The sequence below is a fragment of the Danio rerio genome, chromosome 21 (genome assembly GCF_052040795.2).
Source record: "Danio rerio strain M-AB ecotype USA chromosome 21, GRCz13ab, whole genome shotgun sequence".
Classification (NCBI taxonomy): Eukaryota; Metazoa; Chordata; class Actinopteri; order Cypriniformes; family Danionidae; genus Danio; species Danio rerio.
The window spans coordinates 36,880,001-36,904,350 of record NC_141041.1 but is presented as its reverse complement, the minus strand read 5'-3'; the positions used below and the strand labels follow the sequence as shown (position 1 = coordinate 36,904,350).

At 36.4% G+C, this 24,350-nt stretch overlaps 2 protein-coding genes across 11 annotated transcripts in view; one reads left to right on the top strand and one right to left on the bottom strand.

The window, feature by feature from the left end:
• rgs14b (regulator of G protein signaling 14b) overlaps positions 1-24,350 on the top strand; it is a 97,899-nt gene that overhangs the window by 781 nt on the left and 72,768 nt on the right. For 6 of the 10 annotated variants that reach the window (XM_087301507.1, XM_087301508.1, XM_087301492.1 and 3 more), the window contains exon 1: positions 18,022-18,133. The exons of 2 other annotated variants lie outside the window; for them this stretch is intronic. The gene's annotated coding sequence lies outside the window, so the exon portion shown is untranslated. Of the gene's footprint in view, positions 1-18,020; positions 18,134-24,350 lie in introns of those variants that run through there. 2 more of the 10 variants (XM_087301516.1, XM_087301504.1) reach the window with 1 other exon arrangement.
• Positions 1,968-13,351, bottom strand: arl3l1 (ADP ribosylation factor like GTPase 3, like 1). Its single transcript, NM_200693.1, is given in 6 exon segments — positions 1,968-2,642; positions 4,572-4,757; positions 6,761-6,811; positions 6,987-7,103; positions 12,940-13,083; positions 13,208-13,351. Coding segments are annotated over 6 exon segments (564 nt in total). The 5' UTR covers positions 13,226-13,351; the 3' UTR covers positions 1,968-2,594.

Genomic DNA, 24,350 nt, shown 5'->3' with positions numbered 1-24,350 from the left:
CGACTCTTAATAAGAGTATTATCCTAATCATTAAAAATCTAAGTTTCGGTGTCCATGTAAGTGTAAGATGAAGTCGCGAGCTGTCAGACAGCGCATTCCTCTGCCTTTCAGCTTGAGCCCTCAAATTTGTCTGTAAGTTTGACGTGTTTCTTCCTTAAACGCAACATAAGCGTTGTTGTGTCAAAATCCTTGTGAAATACAGCCATACTTTAGAACGCTTAGTTTAAGCAAATTTGATGAATGCGATCATGCGTTTTGAATCAGAAGGGAGTCGCTCTGGCTGCCCTGTCTTGACCTGCGCATGTTTTGTGTGTGTGTGTCTGAGGCCCGTGCACAAAGTATAGACCCTTACAGGGGCAGGTGCTCAAGGCGATCACAAAGTGAAGAGCAAGTACCTCCTGAGTGGGGCACCTCAGCCAATAAGAGCAGAGGGGCAGTGGCTCTAGCCACCAGGCCAGCCCCCTGTGCTTGGCTCTGGTGTGTGTGTGTGTGTGTGTGGGTGTGTGTGTGTGTGCACAGGCGTTTCTTAGCAACAAACCTGCTTAAACGTCGTTGTCTGTAGCCACTAAATAAAAAAGTTATGAATTGTCGTGAGACTGCGTTGCACTCTCAGCTCACATCCTTCAAAAGAAAAGGGCCACATAGTCCCCTGATAATGTCAACAGACTGGACTGTCTTAGCAACTGGATGAATGTAAAGGAGGACTGAGCAAAATTGTTTCTACTTTATAATTAATGTTCTTATCTAACAGCAATTCAACTTTACAATGTGTACACTTGTTTGTATTCAATTCTTTATTGTTATTATAATTTTACATTTTCCATATCTGCAATGCCTGTATTTTGGCATTTTTTTTTGCAGTCCACTTAGTATCCAAGTATATATGGAAATATTTTTTTTCTTTATTGGCATTGATTGTTTTAAAATTCAAATGGCACTATATGCCTGTGTTTTATTTCTGTAATATTTATGGCTGTCAAGCCAGGATCTTGATGGTTTATTGTGGGTATGTTGATTACATGAAGAAATCTGTGTTACAGGTTAAACAAAAATTCTAATAAACAATTATATTTTGAATTTAAATAGTTTTTGTCTTGCATTTACATTAATTTTACATATGAAAAGCCAAAATTACAAGTTTCAGTCTTTTAAATGCAATTAATATTTTAAAGAAATGTGATTAATTATTATTTTTTTAAAAGCCGATTGACAGCATATAAAGGCTTAACTAGGTTAATTAGGTTAACTAGGCAGGTTAAAGTAATTAGGCAAGTTATTGTATAACAGTGGTTTGGTCTGTAGAATATCGAAAAAATATATAGCTTAAGGGGGCTAAAAAAATTTACCTTTAAATGTCTTTTGAAAAATTTAGAAACTGCTTTTATTCTGGCCAAAATGAAACAAATAAGACTTTCTCCAAAAGAAAAAATATCATCAGACATACTGTGAAAATTTACTTTAACATCATTTGGGAAATATTTAAAAAAGAAAAAAAATTCAAAGGGGGGCTAATAATTCTGACTTCAACTGTATATTTAATCGGTTTAATACCTACATTAGTAGGCCTATTTGTTATTAGTTCCAATGATACATCCCAGCAAGCAAAGGACAACATGATGCCAGATTGAAGTTGTACCCCAACTTCGTGGGGATGTTGCATTTTGTTTGGAAAGAAAAATTGGGTTAACGTCAGAACCCAATATCAACTAATATCATCATCTAAGGATGTTACAACTTGCCATTGACTGAACATTGCCATACCTGATGAATAAATGTCCGTATTTGATGTCAATATGACATTGGTTTAAGATGTTGGCTCAACGTTGAATTTTGGTAATTTTTGAGAGGGGTCTGGATGCACACCTGGTGCAGTGAAATCCGGGCGACCCCAGATTAATAAAAGGACTAAGCCGACAAGTAAATGAACGAATGAATGTTGATTTGGAAAAATAACACAGAATAATATAACTAGTCCAGGAGCTTGTTTGAATCACAATAGTAGTCATAATCTTAAATAACTAGGAAAAATGTGGTAACAGACTGATTTTACATAATCATATGCACATAATGCCCACACAGGAGAATCATCGAAACTACCAAATCCAGTCATACAGTCGCAAAAAAAAAAACAAAAAAAAAACATGGGTTTCAAAAATCATTGTTCAAAAAGTACAAGAGTATTTCTTATGCTGGTTTGACAACTATATAAAACCTCTGAAGAACTCTACGTGTTTCTGATATATACACAAATGCCTCATCCTTATTTTAGGCTGTAAATCTTGCTTGTGTGCATTATTTATGCCCTGGTGTGTCATATTTCTCAGAAATGTGACACTGACAGAGTGATTTACAGATTGTAAGGAAGCTTGTCTTGTATGAGAGCAACAAAAGCACTCATAGGAGATACTGAGAGGGGAAAATGATTTGTTTTGTTGCGTTTCTGCCACTCAATGTTGGCAGCCAATTTACAAACAGATGGAAGATCATTAATATCATTACAAAACGAGTTTTCCCAAGTAAATACGTTATGTGTGGTTTTTGCTAACGGAATTATCAGAGTGTTTATACAAAATGACACTTGGAAAAAAACAGATTCATTTCTTCTTATTTACAATATTGTTGCTGATCCAGTTCATGCCGTCCTGAAAGAAAAAAAAAAGTCTTCATGTAATCCTTATTTTTATATTTAAATAAATGAACACATAAATTGTTAGTGCATGTAAATGTAACAATATACATTCTATATAGTATTAAAGGCATAGTGAAAATTTACTTTTCATTTTCATTCAAGTGCTTCTAAACCTTCATGATTTTCTGTTTTTACAGTTGAACACAAAAGAAGATATGTTGAAGGATGTTGCACTCAAAAAAAATTACTTGTTCAAACTACTTATTTAAAATGAGCTGAAACAACACAATTCATGAGATTTCATTGGGACAACCTAATTTTTTGTGTTATTAACTTAATTAATTTTTGTTAGGACAACATGAATAAATTGTGTAGAACCCTGCATTTTTTACAGTGTGGAAACGGTAGCCATTGACTCCATAGTCAAGACGACAACAATAATAATAACAATTTCTTATATTTATATAGCCCTTTAAACATTTTTTGGGGGAATCTCTTTATCTTCCACCACTGTGTAGCATCCACCTGGATGATGCAATGGCAGCCATATTGCTCCAGACCCAATACCAGCTAAGTGGTCAGTTAGTTAGTTAGTTGGTTTATTTGTGTTGTGCATTTTTTACAACACAACAATGCCCAAAGTGCTGAACACAATCAATACTAATTAAAATACGCCCTACATCACATACATAACGTCTCATCCAAAAGACGGCGCTTACTGAGCGGTATAGAGTCCCCGTCACTATACTGGGGCATTAGGACCCACGCAGACCACAGGTTGAGTGCCCCTTCTGGTCTCACTAACACCACTTCCGGCAGCAACCAAGCTTTCCCATGTGGTCTCCCATCTAGGTACTGACCTGGCGCAGCCCTGCTTAGCTTCAGTGGGCAACCATGTGAGAGTTGTAAAGAGCTAGCTGCCGGCATTAAAAAGGCTCAAATGCTAAAGAACAAAGGTGCAGTTTCAGAAGCTTTTTAAAAACAGATAAAGTTGAAGCGTGTCAACTGTGTCAGATCACATTTCAGAGGTGCACAAATTAAGCCCTGCCTTCCAGGATTATATATATGTAGGAGATCTAATAAGTAAGGTGGCGCCAGACTATTTAAGGATTTTGAAACAAAAATAGTCATTTAAAAACAACCCTTGACCAAACATGCAGCCAGCCCAGAGGGAAAACAACTGGGGATATGTGTCATACTGCAAGTCCCTGTCAGAGGTTTCGAAACCGCATTTTGGGCTTATCTATTCAGGGCATACTAATACCCACATACAAAGTGTTGCAATAATAAAGTCTCCCCAATAAAAAAAGCATGATCCCCAAAATAAAAGCATGATTGATGGAGAGAAGACAATAATGATATGGGGATGGTTAGGAGGCCATGATGGACAGAGACCAGTGGGGAAATTTGGCCAGGATGCCAAAGCTGGGATTTTTAACAACCAGAGAGTCAAGAACTCAGTTTAACATCTCATGCGAAAGATGTCACTCACTGATAGTATAGTGTCCCCTTCACTATGCTGGGTCATTAGGGCCCACACAGACCACAGGTTGTGCACCCTCTGCTGGTCTCAGTAACACCACTTCCAGCAGCAAACTAGCTTTCCTGTATGATCTCCCTTCCAGGTACTGACCGGGCACATCCTTGCTTAGCTTCAGTGGGTAACCATGTGAGAGTTGCATAGAGCTAGCTGTTAGCTAAACAGGATTTGACAAAACAAAATACTATGAAAGTAAATGGCTACCAGCTAGCAACATCCTTCAGTACATCTTATTCTGTGTTGACAGCGAGAGAAACTGAGTTATGCTTGTAACAAGTGAGGGGTAAGTAAAGGATGACAGATTTTTCATTTTTGGGTGAACCACCCAGAATGTTTACTGGTTTGGTTCAATTTTGAACGTTACAAGTTTTTACAAATTAAAGCCACTACACATTTACCAACCTGTACACCCTCTCCAGAAACAGCAGAACAAGCCTGGATTTGCCATTCTCTGTCCCGGTATGTGTGCAAGTTGAGGCCTTCAGCAATTTCACTGGCCGGTGAAGCTGTGGCTAAATCCTGTTTATTGGCAAAGATGAGCAATGGCACACCTTTCAGGTTCTCCTCATCGATGAGCTCTGACAGCTCCTGAAGTAAAAGGTCAAAACAGAGGATTCAGTATGGCATAGCACCATGAATTGAACTATATGTTTTTAATGCAGAGTGAGCAGGTGTGCACATCTCCCGAAATGTGAAGCTAAAACATTTTGATCACTCCCTGCAGGCTGGCTGCAGTATAGACCATGAACCGCATTGTGTTATTTACAGTAAGTAAATACATAGCAGTCGTTAGAGTGTTTGCTAAATATCTGCTGATACTTTATTTTGATGAATTCCTGCAGTTATTCTGTTGAATACAAACAACTTTGCAACTAGTCAACTACAACCATTATAATGTTGTAAGTCTGAAAGCTTTAAATAATTGTTTACTCGAAAAAAGTTAAATTCTGTGATTAAATACTCTTATTTTGATACGATCCCCTAATCTTTCTTAATCTTTGGAACATAATTTTTTTAATGAAATCTGAGAACTATCTGATACTTCATAGGCAGTAATATTCCTGGGACATTCAAAGTCAGGAAAAGGAATAGAAAACTGTCAAAACATGTGATTTCAGTAGTTCAACTGCAATCATACAAAGCTCCAAGAACACATTTATGTGCCAAAAATAATTAAAACAGTTTTGTTTGCCAGTATTTCTGTCAGATTGGGGTTTGTGTTTAGGACAAAGGAAAACAAAGTCGTCACAAAAGGAGAGTGAACTAACCAATTCTTTTTTGCTAATACTTTTTTTCACACCTGCCAAAATTGTTAAGGTTTATTTTCATTTTGGTGCTGTTTGTTTGTTTGTTTAGACCAGCTTGATATGTGAATTCAGTACACAGTTGTTGGATTTAAACTGATCTAACGGGCAAAACTATTCCGCACTTTTGTACTAAACCAGCTGCAGGTGTGCTGCTGAGTATTATGGAATAAGGACAAGTATGTTGACAGTTTTGCCCTTAAGTAGCTTAGCCCTATGACAGGTTACTGACAAACCTAGAATTATGTGGAGGTGCAAATTCTCATAGAAATTCGGTATAACTATTCTTTAATTAATTTATTTATATATATTTTTTTACACTTCTGAGAGTAGTAAAGTGATAGAAATCCAGCTAGTATGGTGTGCAAACACTTTGTTTTGTTTGTACCTTTTAGACATTTTCTGTCATTTCTTATCTTTACACAACCAATATAATCTCACTTCAGCCACATATTTCGAAATTCTCAGGACAAGAGCAATGTAAAATCCGCCGATTCTTTCTGATATGTATTACACATTGTAAAAGTGTCTGTAAATTAGCCTTTTCTTTTTTTTCATGTTATTCACGTTATTATTTTAATTTTTCCCCATTTATGTATGCTTTTGAATTGCATTTTGGGACCTTGAGCTTTCTTCCAACACCTTTTAACCTTGTAAAGTTGGTAAAAGTGACTTTTAAAAACATTTTTAATAGTTTACAGTGATATATTGTCTATGTTTCTGTTGTATATTATGGTACAAAAAAGCTTGTAATAAGCTGCCATTGCATTTTCAGTTATTTTTCCGATTTATTTCTCTATATATTATTTATCATAGATTATATGATTTCAAAATAATAAAATGTCAATAAAAATTACTTCTGTTATTGTGAATTTTTGACAATAAGATTCAACAGAGCAGAGATCAAGCTCCCATAATGCAATTCACAATTGTAAACAGAAAAGCCTTGTGAATCAACAGTGCATATCTGAAAACATGAGTAAGGCAATGATACTGCAATAATGTAACTTGGACAAATAAGTCTGACAGCACTTAAATCACACAATTAGAGAGTAATTTATGATAAATTCATGAGTTTAAAAATAAAAAAGATCCAGTCACTCATAATACAAAGGAGGAGATCTCCTTTTAATTTTGACGATGAGTGTTTTCAGATGAGCTTTGAGACAAAAGTCTACATTACAAGTGAATGAATTTAGGGGCAGATTTCCAAAAGAAGAATATTAGATGCTTTTCGGGATCAAAATGAGAAGCTGGTTGTTATAGATTGATTCTCTAAAGTCTTACCAGTCCTGTTTCCTCAAATCTCTTTTTGTCTGCACTGTCAATCACGTAGATCTAATAAATAAAAAAAAGAGAAAGAGAAAATGAGGACTATTATGTGAGAAAAGGGGCTTTTGGCTGATACTCAGGACAGAAATGGAAATACATATATGTGTGTAAATGATTTGATAATTCTCAGTGTCATTGGGAAAGTGAACTTCAGAGTTTGCCATTAACACTATTGTCATACCAGTAAATCAGTGTTTTCTAGGTACTTCTTCCAGAAGGGGCGAATCTTCCTCTGCCCTCCAATGTCCCACACGTTCAGCTTCATGCCATCACACGTCACACTTTTAATGTTAAAACCCTGAAAGAACAAAAAAAGCAAAATATCAGTGGTTGAATGCATACTAAAAAAATTATACTCAGTAAAAGTACCATTACTTGCCTAAATATGCAAGTAGAGTAAAAGTGTCTGTTGTAAATGTTTCTCAAAGCATAAGTAGAAAGTAGCCCTTTTAAAAGTACTCAAGTACTTAGAGGTTGTTTAAAGCCATTTCAGTCCTAACACAGACGACATTATCATCTCTTGGACTCTTTTATTGTTTCCACACTGTACATGTTTACTGCATTTACAAAGCACACAAGTCTTGAAATTTTTCTATGAGCGATTTGAATCACAGGACTTATTATTCTCTTCCAATCAAATATAAAAATATAAGTAAAGAATCAAGTAGGGACTACAGGTTGAAGGAAAAAGGGGAGGAGTAAACCTACTGATTTTGTCTAAGTACGCATTTTTAAAAGCACTTAGTAAAGTAGAATTCCTGAGATAAACGACTTAATTACAGTCATTTGGGTATTTATAATTTGTTACTTTACACCACTGTAAAAGATGCAGTTGTAAATTCATGTTTTGTAAAATTGTGTGTAATTATTAATGTTAATCTGACTTCATAACTCACAACTTTATCTCACATTATAACTTATATCTTCCTGGGTGACTTTAAATAACACAATTGTGGCTTTTTATCTTTTTATTTATACCTAATTCTAACAATTATAACTGTACATTCTGTCAATAGTACTTTAAATCGTTCTTATATTACAAAAGTAAATGTAAGTTTTACGGTTATGATTTTAAATCTCACAACAGTTACTTCATGTCACACAACTGTTACTTCACAGTTGTGATTTCAACCCTGCAGGCACAGGATGTCAACATGACATGTCATATGAACATTGTAACCCAACGTCGTGGGGATGTTGGATTTTGTTTGAAAATGAAAATCGGCTTGACGTCAGAACCTAGAGTCAGGTGTCCAACCTAAAATGAACCAAATATCAATGAAATTTTACATCGTCATTGGAAATCAAAATAACATCCTTAGACACTAGACATTAGAGACCTGAGACACCTGAGGTCCTTAGACACCTGAGGTCATTACCTAAATCTAATCTTATATTAGCATCTTATGATGTTTAATTTGTGAATTAAAAGTAATTTAAATTTCACATTCATGACTTTTAATCTCACAACAGGGATTTAAGTATGTTGATGTATTTCCAACTGAAAATGAATATTGAGTAGGGGGTGGGGCTTACTTTTTCACATCATTCCCTCATATCAAACTAATGGTAAGAAGGGCGTGGTTAATAATTTTACTATGCATTTGCTATAGAACGCCACTAGAGAAGGAACGTCACGCCAAATGTAGAAGCAAATGTCAGACATTGATTGAAGGTTACCAAATCAAACATTTATTTGCTTAGATTAATAATTCTGATTAATAATAGATTAATAATAGATTAATAAAAAAAGTTTATTAATAACAATGTGAGCCAACAAAATAACATTGTAGATTTAGATTTTTACATGGACTTTAACTGTATATTTTACAATTGTTACTTAAAACTGAAAGTTTTAATTATATAGAGTGTAAGTCTCACTTAAGAAGACAAATTTAACAATCATGACTTTATATTTCATAATTTTATTTAAATCTTTCTCTCTCGTGACGTATCTCACATATATGACTATTAATGACTTCACAGCTGGAACTTTTATATAGTATTTGACTGTATATTATGATCTTTTCAATTTTACAGATTTAACTATTATTATCAAGCTTGATCTCACAAGAAAACATAAGTGTTTTACATTTTGTCAATTGAGTGGACAAAAGTCGTATGAAGATGTATAATTTTAAAAAGAAGTGTGATACCCAACCCAGCCCCTAAACCCAACCGTCATTGGGTGGTGAGTAAATTGTACTGAATTGTACGAGTTAGCCACTAATTTAAAAAGTTATGAATTGCCGTGAGATTGTGAATTTAACTCTTAATTGAATGCAAATATTAGATACTTTACAAAAGAATTGACTGAGGTCTGATATTCAATTTCAAATCTTACATTTGTGACGATAATTCATGATAGGCCTTACGCTTTTCAATTACAACATCATATCACACAAATGAATATTTAAGTATCCCAATGGTAACTTCATAAGTCACAATTTGACTTTAATTTCACAGTTGTGATCTCACAATTATTACTATATTTCATGACATGACAATACAAAAGTGAGTTTAAAATCTCACAATTTGACAATATAAAAACAATTCAAAATGTTGAAAAAAATCGTCTGCAATTTAAATGTACAATTTAATGTCTGTTGAATTTAAACAAGCATGTTTAAATGTTCAACTTAATTTCTTAGTTTAAATTCAACACATATAAATTGTTTACAACCACTTAACTTGAGTTAAAAAAAATCAATACAGCACCTTATAACTTATAATTTAAAAACAAATCTGTACATACAATTTAACATCCAGAGCTATTTGTCTATTTGCATCTCTGTTTAATCTTTGTCATCTTTTCTCATATTTCTAACTTTACCTCACACCTATTTTCTTATTTTTTTTTTTTACTATGAGGAAACATCAGATATAGCAGTTCTTATTCAACACAGACTGGGTCAAAATACTGACAAGTACACTGATAGTTGCACGATGTATTTAAACTCCTGTCTAAATTTATCCTACCCCCGAACGGCCTCCCAACTACTGAGACTTTATGGTTAAGTAATCTTTAACCGTAGGATTAAAGACAGTGTTGTGGTGCTATTCTTAGAGAGGATCTTCTCTCTGCCCACAGGCCTCGGCTCTTCAGCTTTAACTGACTGCAGCATCTAATGGCTGTTAGCAAAACACATTTTGAACAAAAAAGGGTCTCGCATTACAACCACAATTCTGGATATTTAGAAAAAATCAAGTAACTAGTAGTAAGCTATGTGGAAGTCCACTAGCATCCACGCTAAATGTTGAGTTAAATAGATTAAAATTAAACATACTCACCCTCTAGTGGTTCTTAATATCTATAAATTTACTTTTTTCTCCTGAACACAACACTTTGAATCATGTTGGAAAGTGGTCACCATAAAAAAAAATCCTCTCTGCTTTACATTTTTAGTTGAATATAATGAACTTTTCTAGTCATCTCAACTTACATCAATCAGACTGATTAAATTATAAAGTTCAACATTGAATAACTTAAAAACATGAGTTGAAACCTGATTAACTTCTTAAAATAAGATAAAGCAACATAAATATATTTGTTGTTTAGATTTTTTGTCATTAATTTTTACAGTGCATAGTTGGCAAAGAAATGCTATGGAAGTCAATGGGTACCTGTTTTCAACATTCTACATGTTCTTTTTGTGGTCAGCAGAAGAAAGAATATTTTAAGTTAGACTTTTATTACTTGATATAAATGATTTTTTTAACTTTTACATCAGATGTTTTTATTTTTTTCAACACTGTAAAATGGTCAATTATTTTAATCAAATCAAATGAACTTTTCTAGTCAACTCAACTCAATTAAACTGACTACACATATTTCATTAAACTTTGTATGACTTAAAAAAAAAAAACAAGTTGAAAGCTATTAAACTTATGAAACCGTTTTAAATTAAGTTAAAGTAACATTTGTAAGAACAGTTGTTGTCATTACTTTTTTTGTTAAATTGAGACATCATGCTAATAACTAGCGCTAACCCACATGGCGCAGTGTACCTTTGACCTCTCAACAGTAAATAGAGCGGTAAACCAGACTGACCACATTTGATCCTATTAACCCAAACTTTCTTGACAGATTGAGAATAAGCCATCACGTCTGTTATTCAGTTAGTTCTTTCTAGGACATTCTAGCTGTTTCTATTAGGTTTGTCTTTTAGATGAGACCTCAACATTTAGTTTCTTTTGACATGAATTATGAGAAAATTGTTACAATTTTTTTAACCATATTCATTCATTCATTCATTCATTCATTCATTCATTCATTCATTCATTCATTTTTTTTTTCTTCAGCTTAGTTCAGTTTATTGTTATTTTATTATTCTTATTTATTTCTTTAAATATACTTTTCTGTCAATTTTGGACTTATTAGACACAATGAGCTTGTTGTGTAAATGTTTTTTAAATACTGTACTTGCATGCAATTACTTCTGTGATAATTGTTAAACTTTATGCCTAGAATGGCTTTGTTGACTTTAACCTATGCCATAACCAAATCCTAAAGCTAACACAACATTTAATCTGTAATTAACCTTACCCATATTCCACCTTGATAGCAGCAAATGTGTTACAAAACATGAAGTAGGATATATAGATTACATTATTTGATGGTAAATGAGCAGTACAGATGAAGAAACAACATAAAGCATGGCCCTTTCATTCATTCATTCATTAATTCATTCATTCATTCATTTTCGGCTTATTCCCTTTATTAATCGGTGTTCGCCACAGCGGATCGAACCGTCAACTTATACAGCATATGTTTTAAGCAGCGGTTGCTCTTCCAGCTGCAGCCCATCTCTTGGAAAACAGGGCTTTTTCATTTTAATATTTTGATTTCTATACCAATTATGAATAATTCATAATAACATGTTTATCCTTTCTAAAACAAAAAACAGCCTAACACTTTGTTTATTGAAAATAATTGGCATAGCTGTGAACAAATAGGAATGAAATGAGAAATAATAACTTGAATTTTTGTTGTTTTGTTGGACAATTAATGGCACAATAAGGTCATTTTATATTATTAATATGATTTCTCAAAAAAACAGTTTATTATTCAGTCATTCATTTTCCTAAAGCTTATTTATCAGGTGTCGCCACAGCGGAATGAACCCCCATCTATTCCAGCATATGTTTTACACAGTGCATGCCCTTCCAGCCGCAACCCAGTACTGGGAAACACCCATAGGCTCTCGCATTTACACACACATTCATACACTATAGCCAATTTTGTTTATCCAATTCAAATATAATGCATGTGTTTGACTGTGGGGGAAACCAGAGCACCCAAAGGAATTCCACATGAACACAAAGAGAACATGCAAACTCCACACAGAAATGCTAACTGGCCTAGGCTAGATGGGACTCGAACCAGCAACCTTCTTGCTGTGAGGCGACATTTACTGTAATGTATTTATATTTAAATTTATATTAGAATTATAAATTTACATACACACACACACACGCGCGCGCACACGCACGCACACACACACACACACACACACACACACACACACACACACACACACACACACACACACACACACACACACACACACACACACACACACACACAATTATAACCAAACTGTTACCCATAGAGTCAAAAACCTGCTTATGTTGGGGTTTTTCCACTGAATTATTTGTCCAGTCTACCTTCTTTATCACTGATTAGCCTAATTCAAACATTTTGGTGTTATGCTAGCTGAGATGAAGCTAAAATACATTATATATACGCCAAAGAACGACTTTAGCATGATCTTTTAAAATCTGCTAATGCATTTAAACTGGTGTAACTGTTTAAGTCTTGGAGAATATTTTAGAATATATTAAATCACACAAAATGTGTTAGCATGCCACACCAGCTAATACCTTCACGCCTTTTACATCCACAGGAAATTAGGCATAATTACTCGAAGCTTTGTCAGTTATAATAACACATAACACATTTAGGAGTTGGAGAAGCACGTCCTTGCCTACTTTTAACTAATTATTGGTTAAAACAGCAAGCACTTTTAGAGTGTACATTAGAAATGGGAAAGGATCATGCTGCATTGCTAATTATTTACAGTTGTTTCGTTCACACTTTTTAAAACTACCATTTTAAGAAAAGTTCCTCTCACCTGAGTCGGTGTAATGGTGTTCACGTCTTCAGAGGCAAGTTGTTTTAACAAAGTGGTTTTTCCAGCATTATCCAGACCAAGAAGGACTATCCGAAGCTCTTGCTCTGTAGTTCCCTTTAACTTCTCGATAACTGAAAACAAACCCTTAGAAAACACACGTTTGTGCCTTAAAAGTCTGATTACTTTCAGCTACATTCCATCATGACATTAATAAACAATTCTCTGATTTTTTTTTTTCAAAACAGGCATTCAAGCAAATCAATCTCACCTTTTGGACTTCTCCCATAGTGCTGTGAAAGTCTTGCTAAAGAAAGAGAAAGCACAGCTACATTCTATGCAGGATAAATCCAGGTGAGATTTGGGTTTGTTATCGGGTTCTCTTCCCTCAAAACGATGTACTTCACACGTTGCCTGTTCTCTATGTGTCTGGCCTCCCTCATATGTAACATGGGCAGGATGTGGAGGTGGGTGAAGGTGGAGGAGGGGTTGGATTAACAGGCCACAATTAGCAATCACTCCGCCCGCCCATCTCCCTTCCACTCGTCTCCTCCAGCACATCTCTAGTATTAAAGACTTACCTGGATTATCCTTAACCACCAGCTGCTTCAGGACAGGCCTCTGACACTCTCTCTTTGTGCTCTCTTATATGCTTCTAGTCCTCACATATGCAAGCTTGACTGCTCTTCACACTACAATAGATGCGTTATCAGTACAAATCTAACAGAACTTTTCAGTATTTTGTAAATGTCGATTAGTGCTATGCGACTAACACTTTACCTATCTCCAAAAATCGAATATGATATATGTAGGTTTATTGAAACTGCAAGGAAAAAAATATAACCCTATTTTTAAAGAATGCACATGTGAATTGACACATTGTTATAATCCATGTTGCCCTGGTCCTATGTTTTGCTTTGCTCCCTGTTCTCCTTGTGTTTTCAAGGTGCTGCACCCTTGTTGAACTCTCTGTCGCCTCAGACACTCATTGCTTCCACCCTCTGGTTATTTCATCAATCCTTTGGCTGCTCTTTGTACTTAAGTCCTGCTATTTTCAGTTTTTCTGTTTTGTACTTTGGTTAATAAGTGTGTTGTAGCTGCATCTTGCCTGCAACATCAATAGAATGACTGACCAAATTTGGATCCAGCTGTTTGTCTTGGCCAAGAAACAAAAACCATTGAAGACCAAATTTGTAAGTTTCTAGACATTGCTAATTACTCTGACATCCCAGACTTTTTTCTATCACATGCTCAATGAACCATTAAAATCCACCCTAGTCTTTATTGGTCAAATGAGGTTGGGCATAGCTCTTCTCGTTAATAGTTCCTCCTTCAAATCTTGGAAAGAGGGAGGAGGAATGTTCTAAATATTTGTTTGGGAGGCAATAACCAGTAAGGACCGAAGGCCTTGGGATATGCAGGAAGCCTTAGCAAGACACAACAAGATTATTCCTTAGTCCAGCTAAGCGTCAGCACCCATGATGACCATTAGTCCTGTGCCATGTCTTCAGATTGCCAAAAGCCAACCATGAGAACCCAAGTTGGCAGACTGCTCCAAGTAAAGTTCCAAGATGGCTACCATTATCAAGTGCAGTTTCAATATGTCTGTCTATTCTCGAGTCAAGATTTCAAGCTTTACTTCTGAGTCTTAGCTCTCAAGCATTGCTGAGCCCGTGCATTTATTTTAAGTGACACTGAGCCCCACCTTCACTTTTCTGCCACTCTTGGCCATCTGACAGTTCTCTCTTTACCTATCTTATTCTGGACTATTTATATTATGAAGCATCTGGAAGCCACGCTTTGCTTCCTGTTCTTCCTGTTTTGTTATTGTGACAGGCCCTTGTTTAAGTCTTTTTTTTTTCTTTGTGGAAAACTTTTTTTTGACAGACTAAACATGGATCCAGCAGTTTGTCTTGGCCAAGAATCAAAAAACATTGAGGACCAAATTTGTAAGTTTCTGGACATTACTAATTACTCTGACACCCCAGACTGTATGCTCACATACTTTTTTTCTATCACATACTCAATGCACCATTAAAACCCACCTTAATCTTTAATGGTCCTCGAGGGATGTGTCATGATGTTGGTCATAGGTCTTTTCATTAGTAGTTCCTCCTTCAAATAACCAGAAGGGACCAAAGGCTTTGGGATTTGCAGGAAGCTTCAGCAAGACAAGATTATTCATCATTCCAGCTAAGCATCTGCACCCACGATGACCGCCAGTCCTGTGCCATGTCCCCAGATTTTAAAAAGCCAACCATGAACTCCCAAGACAGCAGTCAGCTTCAAGTCCAGTTTCAATTTGGCTACCAGCTTTGAGTCCAGTTCCAATATGGCAGCCACTGTCAACAAGTGTCACTGCAGAATCTATGCTTTCAAGCTTCACTCCTTAGCTCTCAAGTATTGCTGAGCCCTTGCTTTTACTTTCAAGTGACACTGAGCCCCACCTTCAGTCTTTAGCCACCTGACAGTTCTCTCTTTACCTGTTCTGCTCCCCAGTATGGACCTGGCCCTCCATCCCTCCCCCTCCTGTTCCACCACTGTGCCTTACTTCTTGCAAAGACTATCTATATTATAGAGCATATAAAAGCTACCCCTTGTCTCCCTGTGTTTTCACTGTGCCCCGCTCTTGTTGAACTCTCTGTCACCCCAGTTAGTAGACTTGGACACTCATTGTCTCCCGCCCCTGGTTATTTCAATGGCCCTTAGTCTGCTGCTTGTAATGTAATGTAATGTGTGCATTTATGTAGAGCATTTTGTGTATGGCCATACACCCAAAGCGCTTCACAATCATGAGGTAAGGCCTGATGGAGGGAATTTGGCCAGGACACGGACTTATAACCCTACTCTTTACAAGAAGTGCCATGGCATTTTTAATGACCACAGAGAATCAGGACTTTGGTTTAATGTCTCATCTGAAAGACATTTGTATATAAGCACTGCTTCTATTTCAGTCCTTGCTTCTCCATCGTTAAATTTTGCTCAGTTACCCTGTCCTTTGATTCCTTGCTGTGTATCATTTTGTTTTGTTTTAACTTTGCTTAATAAATGTTTCTAATTACATCTGTTTCCTCTTGCCTATGCATTGCCTGCAACAATGCCTTCACAATACCTCTCCCATGCAGCAGATGGCAGTAGTGTTCATATTTGAAATAGACTTCTACAGGTTAATAATGTTAGTTTAGACTGAGGATCAAGGGTTAAGGGTTGGGGAAAAAAGAAGAGTTAGCATTTTTGCACTAGATAATTTGGCTAGAATATTTTTTACATACCTGCCTGAAATCGGGTTGCTTACCGTAAACATACCATTAACAACCTGTTTCAATGCTTTATTCTGTCTTGAAGGAAGCCGATGCGACTAATCCAATAATCAAAAAAAAAAAAAAAGAAAAGTTGATTGGCAAGTTAATTATGTCCTTTTCTTTTAGCTTTTTAAATTTTTTTTTACTTATGACAGTAAGTTATTAATAATTATTAAATAATAATTAATTAATTATTATTGATTCATATTTTGAAACAAATGCACTAAAATATTTGTATTATATTTTTATTTGCATAATATAATTATAATATGAATATTTAAAATGCAATATAAGAAAGCAAAGTCATATGAAACACAATTGCAGTCTATCCAAAATCATATGAAATGTTATCGTTCAGGTAAGTTTAATTTAACAATATTGTGTCTCACTAAACAACAGAAATACAATCATATACACAGAAATTCAGCACAAAAATATTACCTAATATAACCCTATAAACTTTACAACCTATATTATCTTATATACATAACTAACCTAATTTACATAATCTAAAGCAGGCTGTCTGTCCAATCACAAAGCTGTGGTCACACTTTTTCCCCCTTAGATTTCCATTCATATGCATGTGAATGCGTCCGACCGGAAACGTAAGGTCGTAGGGCAAGTTTCACTATTCGCTGCATTGGAAAGTTCAAGCTTGGTTGACTCTAACCTGCAAAATCGCATCACTTGATTGCGTGAGACCAATCGAGGATCAAAACATGATCTCTCTGGACAGAAATTTAAAACATGGACCAAACACTCACATTTTTGCAGCGCTGTATGACAGGGTTTCGCAAGTTTAAACTCTAGTTTGAGCTCACCTTCAGGCTGACGTCATGTGCCTCCATTGTAGGTTAACCACCCGTGCCACATTTTTCAGAAATTGGAGAGCTTTGTTCCACATCCTTTCTAAAGTCTGTGGGCGGACTCAGGTAAACTGAGGCTGTTTCTCAATATGCGTTCTTCAGCGGTCTTGCGTCCTTGTGTTCTAGTGTAACGTCATAATCAGCTGCCAAAGTTCAGTTCCAATACTCAAGACTGCAAGAAAATAGGGTGCTTGAAATTTCCTGGATGTGTTCTTGATATCGAGGATGCACTGATGTAGACTTGAGCACCGAACTCGCTCTGAAAGACCCAGAAGTCATTGCAACTGAAGGTGGGAAGTATTTTATATAGGTTTATTATTAAAATTCAGAGATATCACTTATTTACCTCAGGAGTTTCCCTAAATGAAACAGTTAACATAAACATTACCATGAAAACCCTAATAAAGGCATAAACACATTAAGGGTGTTTATTTGCTGAAATTCATATTAAAATCAGTTTTATTTGTATTGTGCATTGTATATTTAAAAAGTCTTTATGCATAGAATATATTGTAAAAAGGGGAAAAACAATAAATCGTTGAATGAATGCTGTAATTTTTAAATAATTTTTGGTTACAAATGCATAAAGGTCATGTGACCATCAGGAAGAATGCAGCATCTCATTCCTCACAGGACGCGTTCTCTGTCCTCGCAGTCTCCCGAGTTTGTTCGTCCAAGGTGACCTAGCAAGACCGGTCTCCACAAGAACGCATGTCTGTTCTCTGCTTTCTTGGAATTGAGAAACAGCCTGATAGATTAGCCCAGACTAATGAGGGTCTACATCAGTAGTGCTCAACTCTGTTTCTGGAGATCTATCTTCCTACAGACTTCAATTGCAATCCGTATCAAACACACCTGTCTGTAATTATCAAGTGCTGTTCAGGGCCTAATTAATTGGTTCATGTGTGTTTGATCAGGGTTGGAGCTGAACTCTGAGGTAGATATCCCAGAACAAGGTTGAGCACCCCTGGCCTGCATAATAGAAAACACATCCTTAAAGCTGCCAGATTTAGCCAAAAATAAATCAAGGTAAATGTAATTATATCTACTAGTCTTTCATTCAGTTCATTATATGTATTTTGTATTTAGTCTGAATTGGTACCATAGGGTAAATCACATTGTATCACAGACATTCAAAGGTTAATTTTAGTATCTCAGAAGTAGCTTTGAAAGAAAATATGCCATATGACGTCTTATATGAGAATGGTCAGACTGACCGCTATGGTAATTCTAGTAGTTGTAGAATTGCGGTAGTTTCAATGTTAAACATGAACTGGACCAACAGACCTTTTGAAGTATTGCCAGATCCATTGCCTTACTGAGTGTTTATTGCCTTGTTTGTTTGTTGCATACTATTTTTTGCATTATTCTCTGGATATTTGCCTTTTGGATAACCCTTTTGGGTTGTTTGTTGGTTGGACTGTTTATTGTGTTTTGGTTAATTTGCCCATGAACTCGACTTTGATATGTGCCTTACCATTTGGACGGTTTAAATGTTCTTTTCATTAAATTTTGGCAAATGAACATGGCTTCAGCTTCAAACCTCATTACACTTAGCAAGTTTGGTGCCTGTCACGGATTATTATTTTTTTTAACAATTCAAGGGTGTTGTGTAAATCTGTATTTATGCAGTTTAATAGAACTAAATATACCCCCCTGCATTGCCCTACAAGTTCACATCTGCTGTCCTGCAACACAAACAGTAAGAAAAGACCTCATTGCTATCTGTCATTCTGTCTGGACTTTTGTGAAAATTGTGACAAGGTGGCAAAGCTTTAAGGGCATTTACAAACATGCAGAAGAAACATGGAAAGGCTGGAGAATATATAAAACTTGTGTTTTCTCTTGTCATAAAATCAGTTTGATGGTATTCATTAAAATGAAAATTCAGTTATTACTTTATTTACTCACTCTCATATTGTTTCAGTCCATTAGTTTGACCTTTGTTCATTTTTTGCAACACAAATTAAGATATTTTGGATTTAATTCAAGTGCTCCTCAATCCTCCATAGACTGCAGCTGCTCTAATGCATTTACAAAAGGAACAAAAAACAACTAGATTTTTTTAGTTTTGAAAATGAATTAAGGTTTTAGAGGATTGGAAAAACATGAGACAAAGTAATTAATAACAATAAAATTTTGGGTGAACTAACCATTTAAAAATATTCACAAAGACTGACAAACAAAAGCACAGCCTGCATGTATTATTTATTACAAAAGCTCAATGTTAGTTTCGATGTAAGTAGAAAAGCATATGTTCAACTATTGTCTTGCTAATATTTGTAAAACCAAAAATGATGGATCATTTTAAGTTCTTTCTGCCTTCATCCTCAAGTGAACAAGCCACCACATTCTTTGATGCCATCTTACCTGTCATCTAGAGAAGCAATTTTCAGTCCTTTTGACCACCCTTTTATGTACATTTTGTGTTTCTCTTGCTGCTTCAGAGGCTCGTTCCATTTAAGCATAAGTGGCTTGTGAAGTCACAGGATATTCTTCCACAATTCCAGTTTGACAGAAGTGTGTTCAATTTGAAGTTTTTAAAGTGCAGGAGACATGACTTTTATGCCAATCTCATCAGTTACGATTAAATAATCCTTCAAACTTATGTAATAAGTTTCATCTGAAGATGCTCTAGTGTAAATCTTTGTTTTTACATGAATTGAGCCTTAAGTTCAGCCAGTTTTCTGTGTTCAGGTTATGTATAGAAGTGAACAATATGTATGGCACAGAATCAAAATTATTAGCCCTTTTGTGAATTTTTTTTTCCATTTTAAATATTTTCCAAATTATTTTTAACAAGGAAATTTTCACAGTATGTCTGATAATATTTTTTCTTCTGGAGAACGTTTTTATTCGTTTTATTTTGGCTGCAATAAAAGCAGTTTTTATAAAAAAAACCAAAACAAAGCATTTTAAGGTCAATATAATTAGCCCCCCTAAGCATCCCCCCCCCCCCCCCAGTTGTTCACAGAACAAACCATCATTATACAATTGACTTGCCTAATTACCCTACTTAAGGCTTTAATTTATAATTAATAGCTGCGTCTTGAAAACTATCTAGTAAAATATTATGTACTGTCATCATGGCAAAGAAAAAAGAAATCAATTATTAAAATATTAATTATTAAAACTATTATGTTTAGAAATCAGATGTGATAAGCAATAGAGACATGCAAAATGTACAAGGCAGAGGGTTGTGAGAACCAGAATTGACAACCACTTGACTAACTAACAACTAGAAAAATCTAAATATGTTAAGTATTGCGCAAATCTGGGGACCCACCTGTTGTCATCCAGTTGTCTATAGATGATGCACTAGTTCATGTTTACTATGTGAACTTAAAAGTGCATTTGTTTACTTCATTTTGAGTCACTTTCTCATAATGAATATATAATTCAAATGCATTTCCGTCTGAACATGTTGTTTTTCCAGATATTACTCTTTTTTTTTTTCACCACAGAGTTCACAAACTGATGGTGTCTGAATAACTGTACAGCAAAAAGAGATGAGTGGGACATAAATCCTCTCTACTGTTCAGAATCTAATAAGTACAGTAATTTTGATAGTCTGAATCATTAATCATCAACTTTTTAAAATATCTACAGCCATTTTACATACAGATTTGGGTAGTTTGAATTGTTTAAAATTTTTGCATGTGCCCTTTTCTGCCAGCATTCAATTAATTGGGCATAATTTTCCTTCGACTTTAACATTTGTCACATGCCATTTATAGCTCAGATGATTGGCTTGCCATTCTTATCAAAAACCAAGTGTGGGTAACACTTCACAATAACAGCACATTAATAATGATGTGCTAATTTGTAAACTAGAAGTTATGAACTAATAACAACTTAAAAAAATAGGTCTAATTTTGGTTATCTTTCTAACGGATGTTTTTTCTTTGTTTCAGAATATCAAGCAAATTCTAACTTTAAAGGCAGCAGAGTTGACTGTGATTAAGGAGTATGACAAGATTTTTTTTTTTGCTTCTTTTTATTTCTGCAAACTTAATTTTATATAATGTGATGTGTAGATTGTTTTATGCAGTTTTACTAAGCCACTAAGGCCACTGGCTGCCAACATGTATTAATTGTAAATGTTGCGCTGTTAGATTTAATGCTATGATAACAATTAATTTCAAAGTGTGTTCATTGACAATTTCTAAATCTAATGTGTGGATGGATTTGCATAAATAAAAGCAGTAAGTGAAGAGTATTGCATCAATTCATACATTTTTACAAAAATTATTACAAAAAAAATTATTCTCAATTTTTTTATTTCATTAAAAACAATTAAATATTTGCATTAACTGAAATAGATAGCTTTTCTAAATGAGGCAGTGGTAGATGAAAAGTTAAACATTGATATTTGTAACATTTGTAGTTTCTGTAGTTTTTTTTTACCTATCTTGTTTTTATGGAAAATTGCAAAATATTTACATTGAACGTATGCGTCTGCTTACTGTGTTGTCCGACAAAGGCACATAATCTACCATTCGTGCCGCTTCCTCTCCAAATAACTCTTTGACGACGTCTTTAGTAGCTGGTAATAACAATGCTTCGCCAACTGTGTGCGGCTTCTTAGCACATGCCATGTGGAGTGATGCCAAATATAACATTTTAAACACCTCTCAGGGATTAATGCTTGCTGCTGAAAAATACTAGCCTGCCAGGCCAAACACAACTACTGATGTTTGAAATTGTCGATTTTTCTGCCTCATTGGGATGTTTCTGCTGTAGATGGGGCTTGAGCTTGGATGGATTCATGCATTCATCGAAAAGAATCGCTTGACAAAGAACACACTGAGGTATATCGACTTCCTGCTTTAACATGCAGGTAAAACCAAGCGCAATGTAAGATTTGTTATATTTTCTGGTTTTTGCCTTAACCCTCGCAAAGTCAGATTTGCATGAACTGCTTGTGGGAGCGGGATTCTTTAAAAATCTTTCCATCATCAGTACTGCACTTACAGCCGCTAATTGTAAGAGGGCAAATGATTTTGGGATAAAAACATTATTAAGTATTAAGTATCGAAATAACAGGCTGGAGTTCAGGGCAGGCAGATGTCTTTCTTAATCGTTGAGTCAGGCAAAGGGTCAAAACACAGATCAAACGGAGGAATGGAGTGGAAATCGCTCATTAATGACAGCAGGGCAAATCAAGACTTCGCAATGAACCAGAGCGTGAGTGTGGTATATATGCACTGGGATGATGAGAGACACCTGGACCGCAATCAGTGACAGGTAGAAGGGCTTATGGGATTTTGAGTCCATCAGTCGAATCAGAATTTGGGCGATGGCTCCCTCTGGTGCACGAGAGGATTGGAATCGCCTTCATTTACAACAGAACCCCCCACCTGCGAGCGGCTCCTGAAGCGAGAATGCACCTGACGCCGAGGTCTACCGCGCTGTCGGGGGGCTGGTTTCTCTGGGAACCTTTGATGAAACTCTTCTGTGAGAGTTGGGTCTAGAATATCTCTAGCATTCACCCAGGATCGTTCCTCTGGACCATACCCTTCCCAGTCCACCAGATATTGGAGGGCGCCACCCTGGCGTCGAGAATCCAGCACTTCTCGAACGAGATAGGCTTCTTTGCCCTCGATCATAACAGGTGAGGGGGTCCTTGTTTCCGATCCTTCCTCAACCTCCTCCTCTCGTGGACCACCAGCGGGGTTGAGTAATGACATATGGAAAGTGGGAGAAATACGAAAATGATTAGGCAAAGCCAAGCGGAAAGACACTGGAGTAATTTTACGTAAAATTTTGAATGGTCCTACATACCTGGGACTGAGTTTGTGGCAAGGTAACCTCAGACGAAGATCCCGTGTTGACAACCACACCCACTGCCCTGGATGATACGTGGTTCCCTGGTGTCGATGGCGATTTGCCTGGATCTCTCTCCTTCTAACGGCCCTCATGAGATGTCTGTGTGCCTGATTCCAAACATCCTCGCTCCGTTGTAGCCAATCCGTGACAGCTGGTAAATCAGTGGGTTCTCCAGACCATGGGAACAGCGGTGGTTGATAACCAAGAATACACTTAAATGGAGTGATACCTGTAGCTGGTTTTATCAATTAGTTCTGTGCATACTCCGCCCACATGAGGTAACTGCTCCATTCATTCTGCTGCTGTTGACCGTAGGAACGCAGGAAGCGAATCACCTCATGATTCAATCGTTCAGTTTGACCGTTCGATTGAGGATGATACCCTGAAATAAGGCTAACGTTAATATTGAGGTTATTGCAGAGAGCGGTCCATACCCGAGAAGTGAATTGAGATCCCCGGTCAGTTACTATATCATCAGGTTAGCCAAAGATCCTAAATACTTGGTTGCACAGAGCCTCTGCTGTCTCAAAGGCGGAAGGTAGTTTGGGTAATGGAATCAGCCGACAAGCCTTGGAGAAGCGATCGACCACCGTTAGGATGACCGTGTTGTTCTGGGAAACAGGGAGATCAGTGATGAAGTCCACTGCTATGTGGGACCAGGGGCGCTGCGGAACAGGTAACGGTTGTAATAGGCCTGCAGGGGTTTGGTGAGATGCCTTCGTCGTTTGACAAACATTACAGTTCTGAATGTAATTGATCACATCCTTCGTGAGTGAAGGCCACCAGAAGCGTAATTTGACTATCTCCAATGTTGCCATAATGCCTGGATGCCTAGAGCTGGGAGTGTCATGAACGTGTGTAAGTAGTCGTGAACGTATATCATTGGGTACAAAGGTTACATGAGCTGGACAGTCTGCTGGAGGGTTATTCTCTCGGTTCGCCTCTTGAATTTCGGTAAGTATGTCCCACTGCATTGGAGCCACTAATAATTTGGTAGGGAGAATCGTTTCATCGCTAATGGTGGTTTTGTCCTCTGTTAGCCTGGATAGTGCATCTGCCTTACCATTCTTACTCCCTGGTCTGTATGTAACGATGAAATTGAATCTGGTGAAGAATAAAGCCCAACGAGCTTGCCTGGGATTTAGACGTTTGGCCGAGCTGAGATATTCCAGATTCTTATGGTCTGTCAGAATGGTGAATTGATGGTTAGCCCCCTCCAGCCAGTGTCGCCACTCTTCCAGAGCTAATTTCATTGCCAATAATTTGCGATTCTCAACATCATAGTTTCGTTCTGCGCTGGTCAATTTATGGGTGAAAAAGGCACATGAATACATTTTAGGTGGTTGATCCTGGCGTTGGGACAACACCGCCCCGACTCCTGTGCTGGATGCATCCACTTCCACTACAAAAGGTAGAT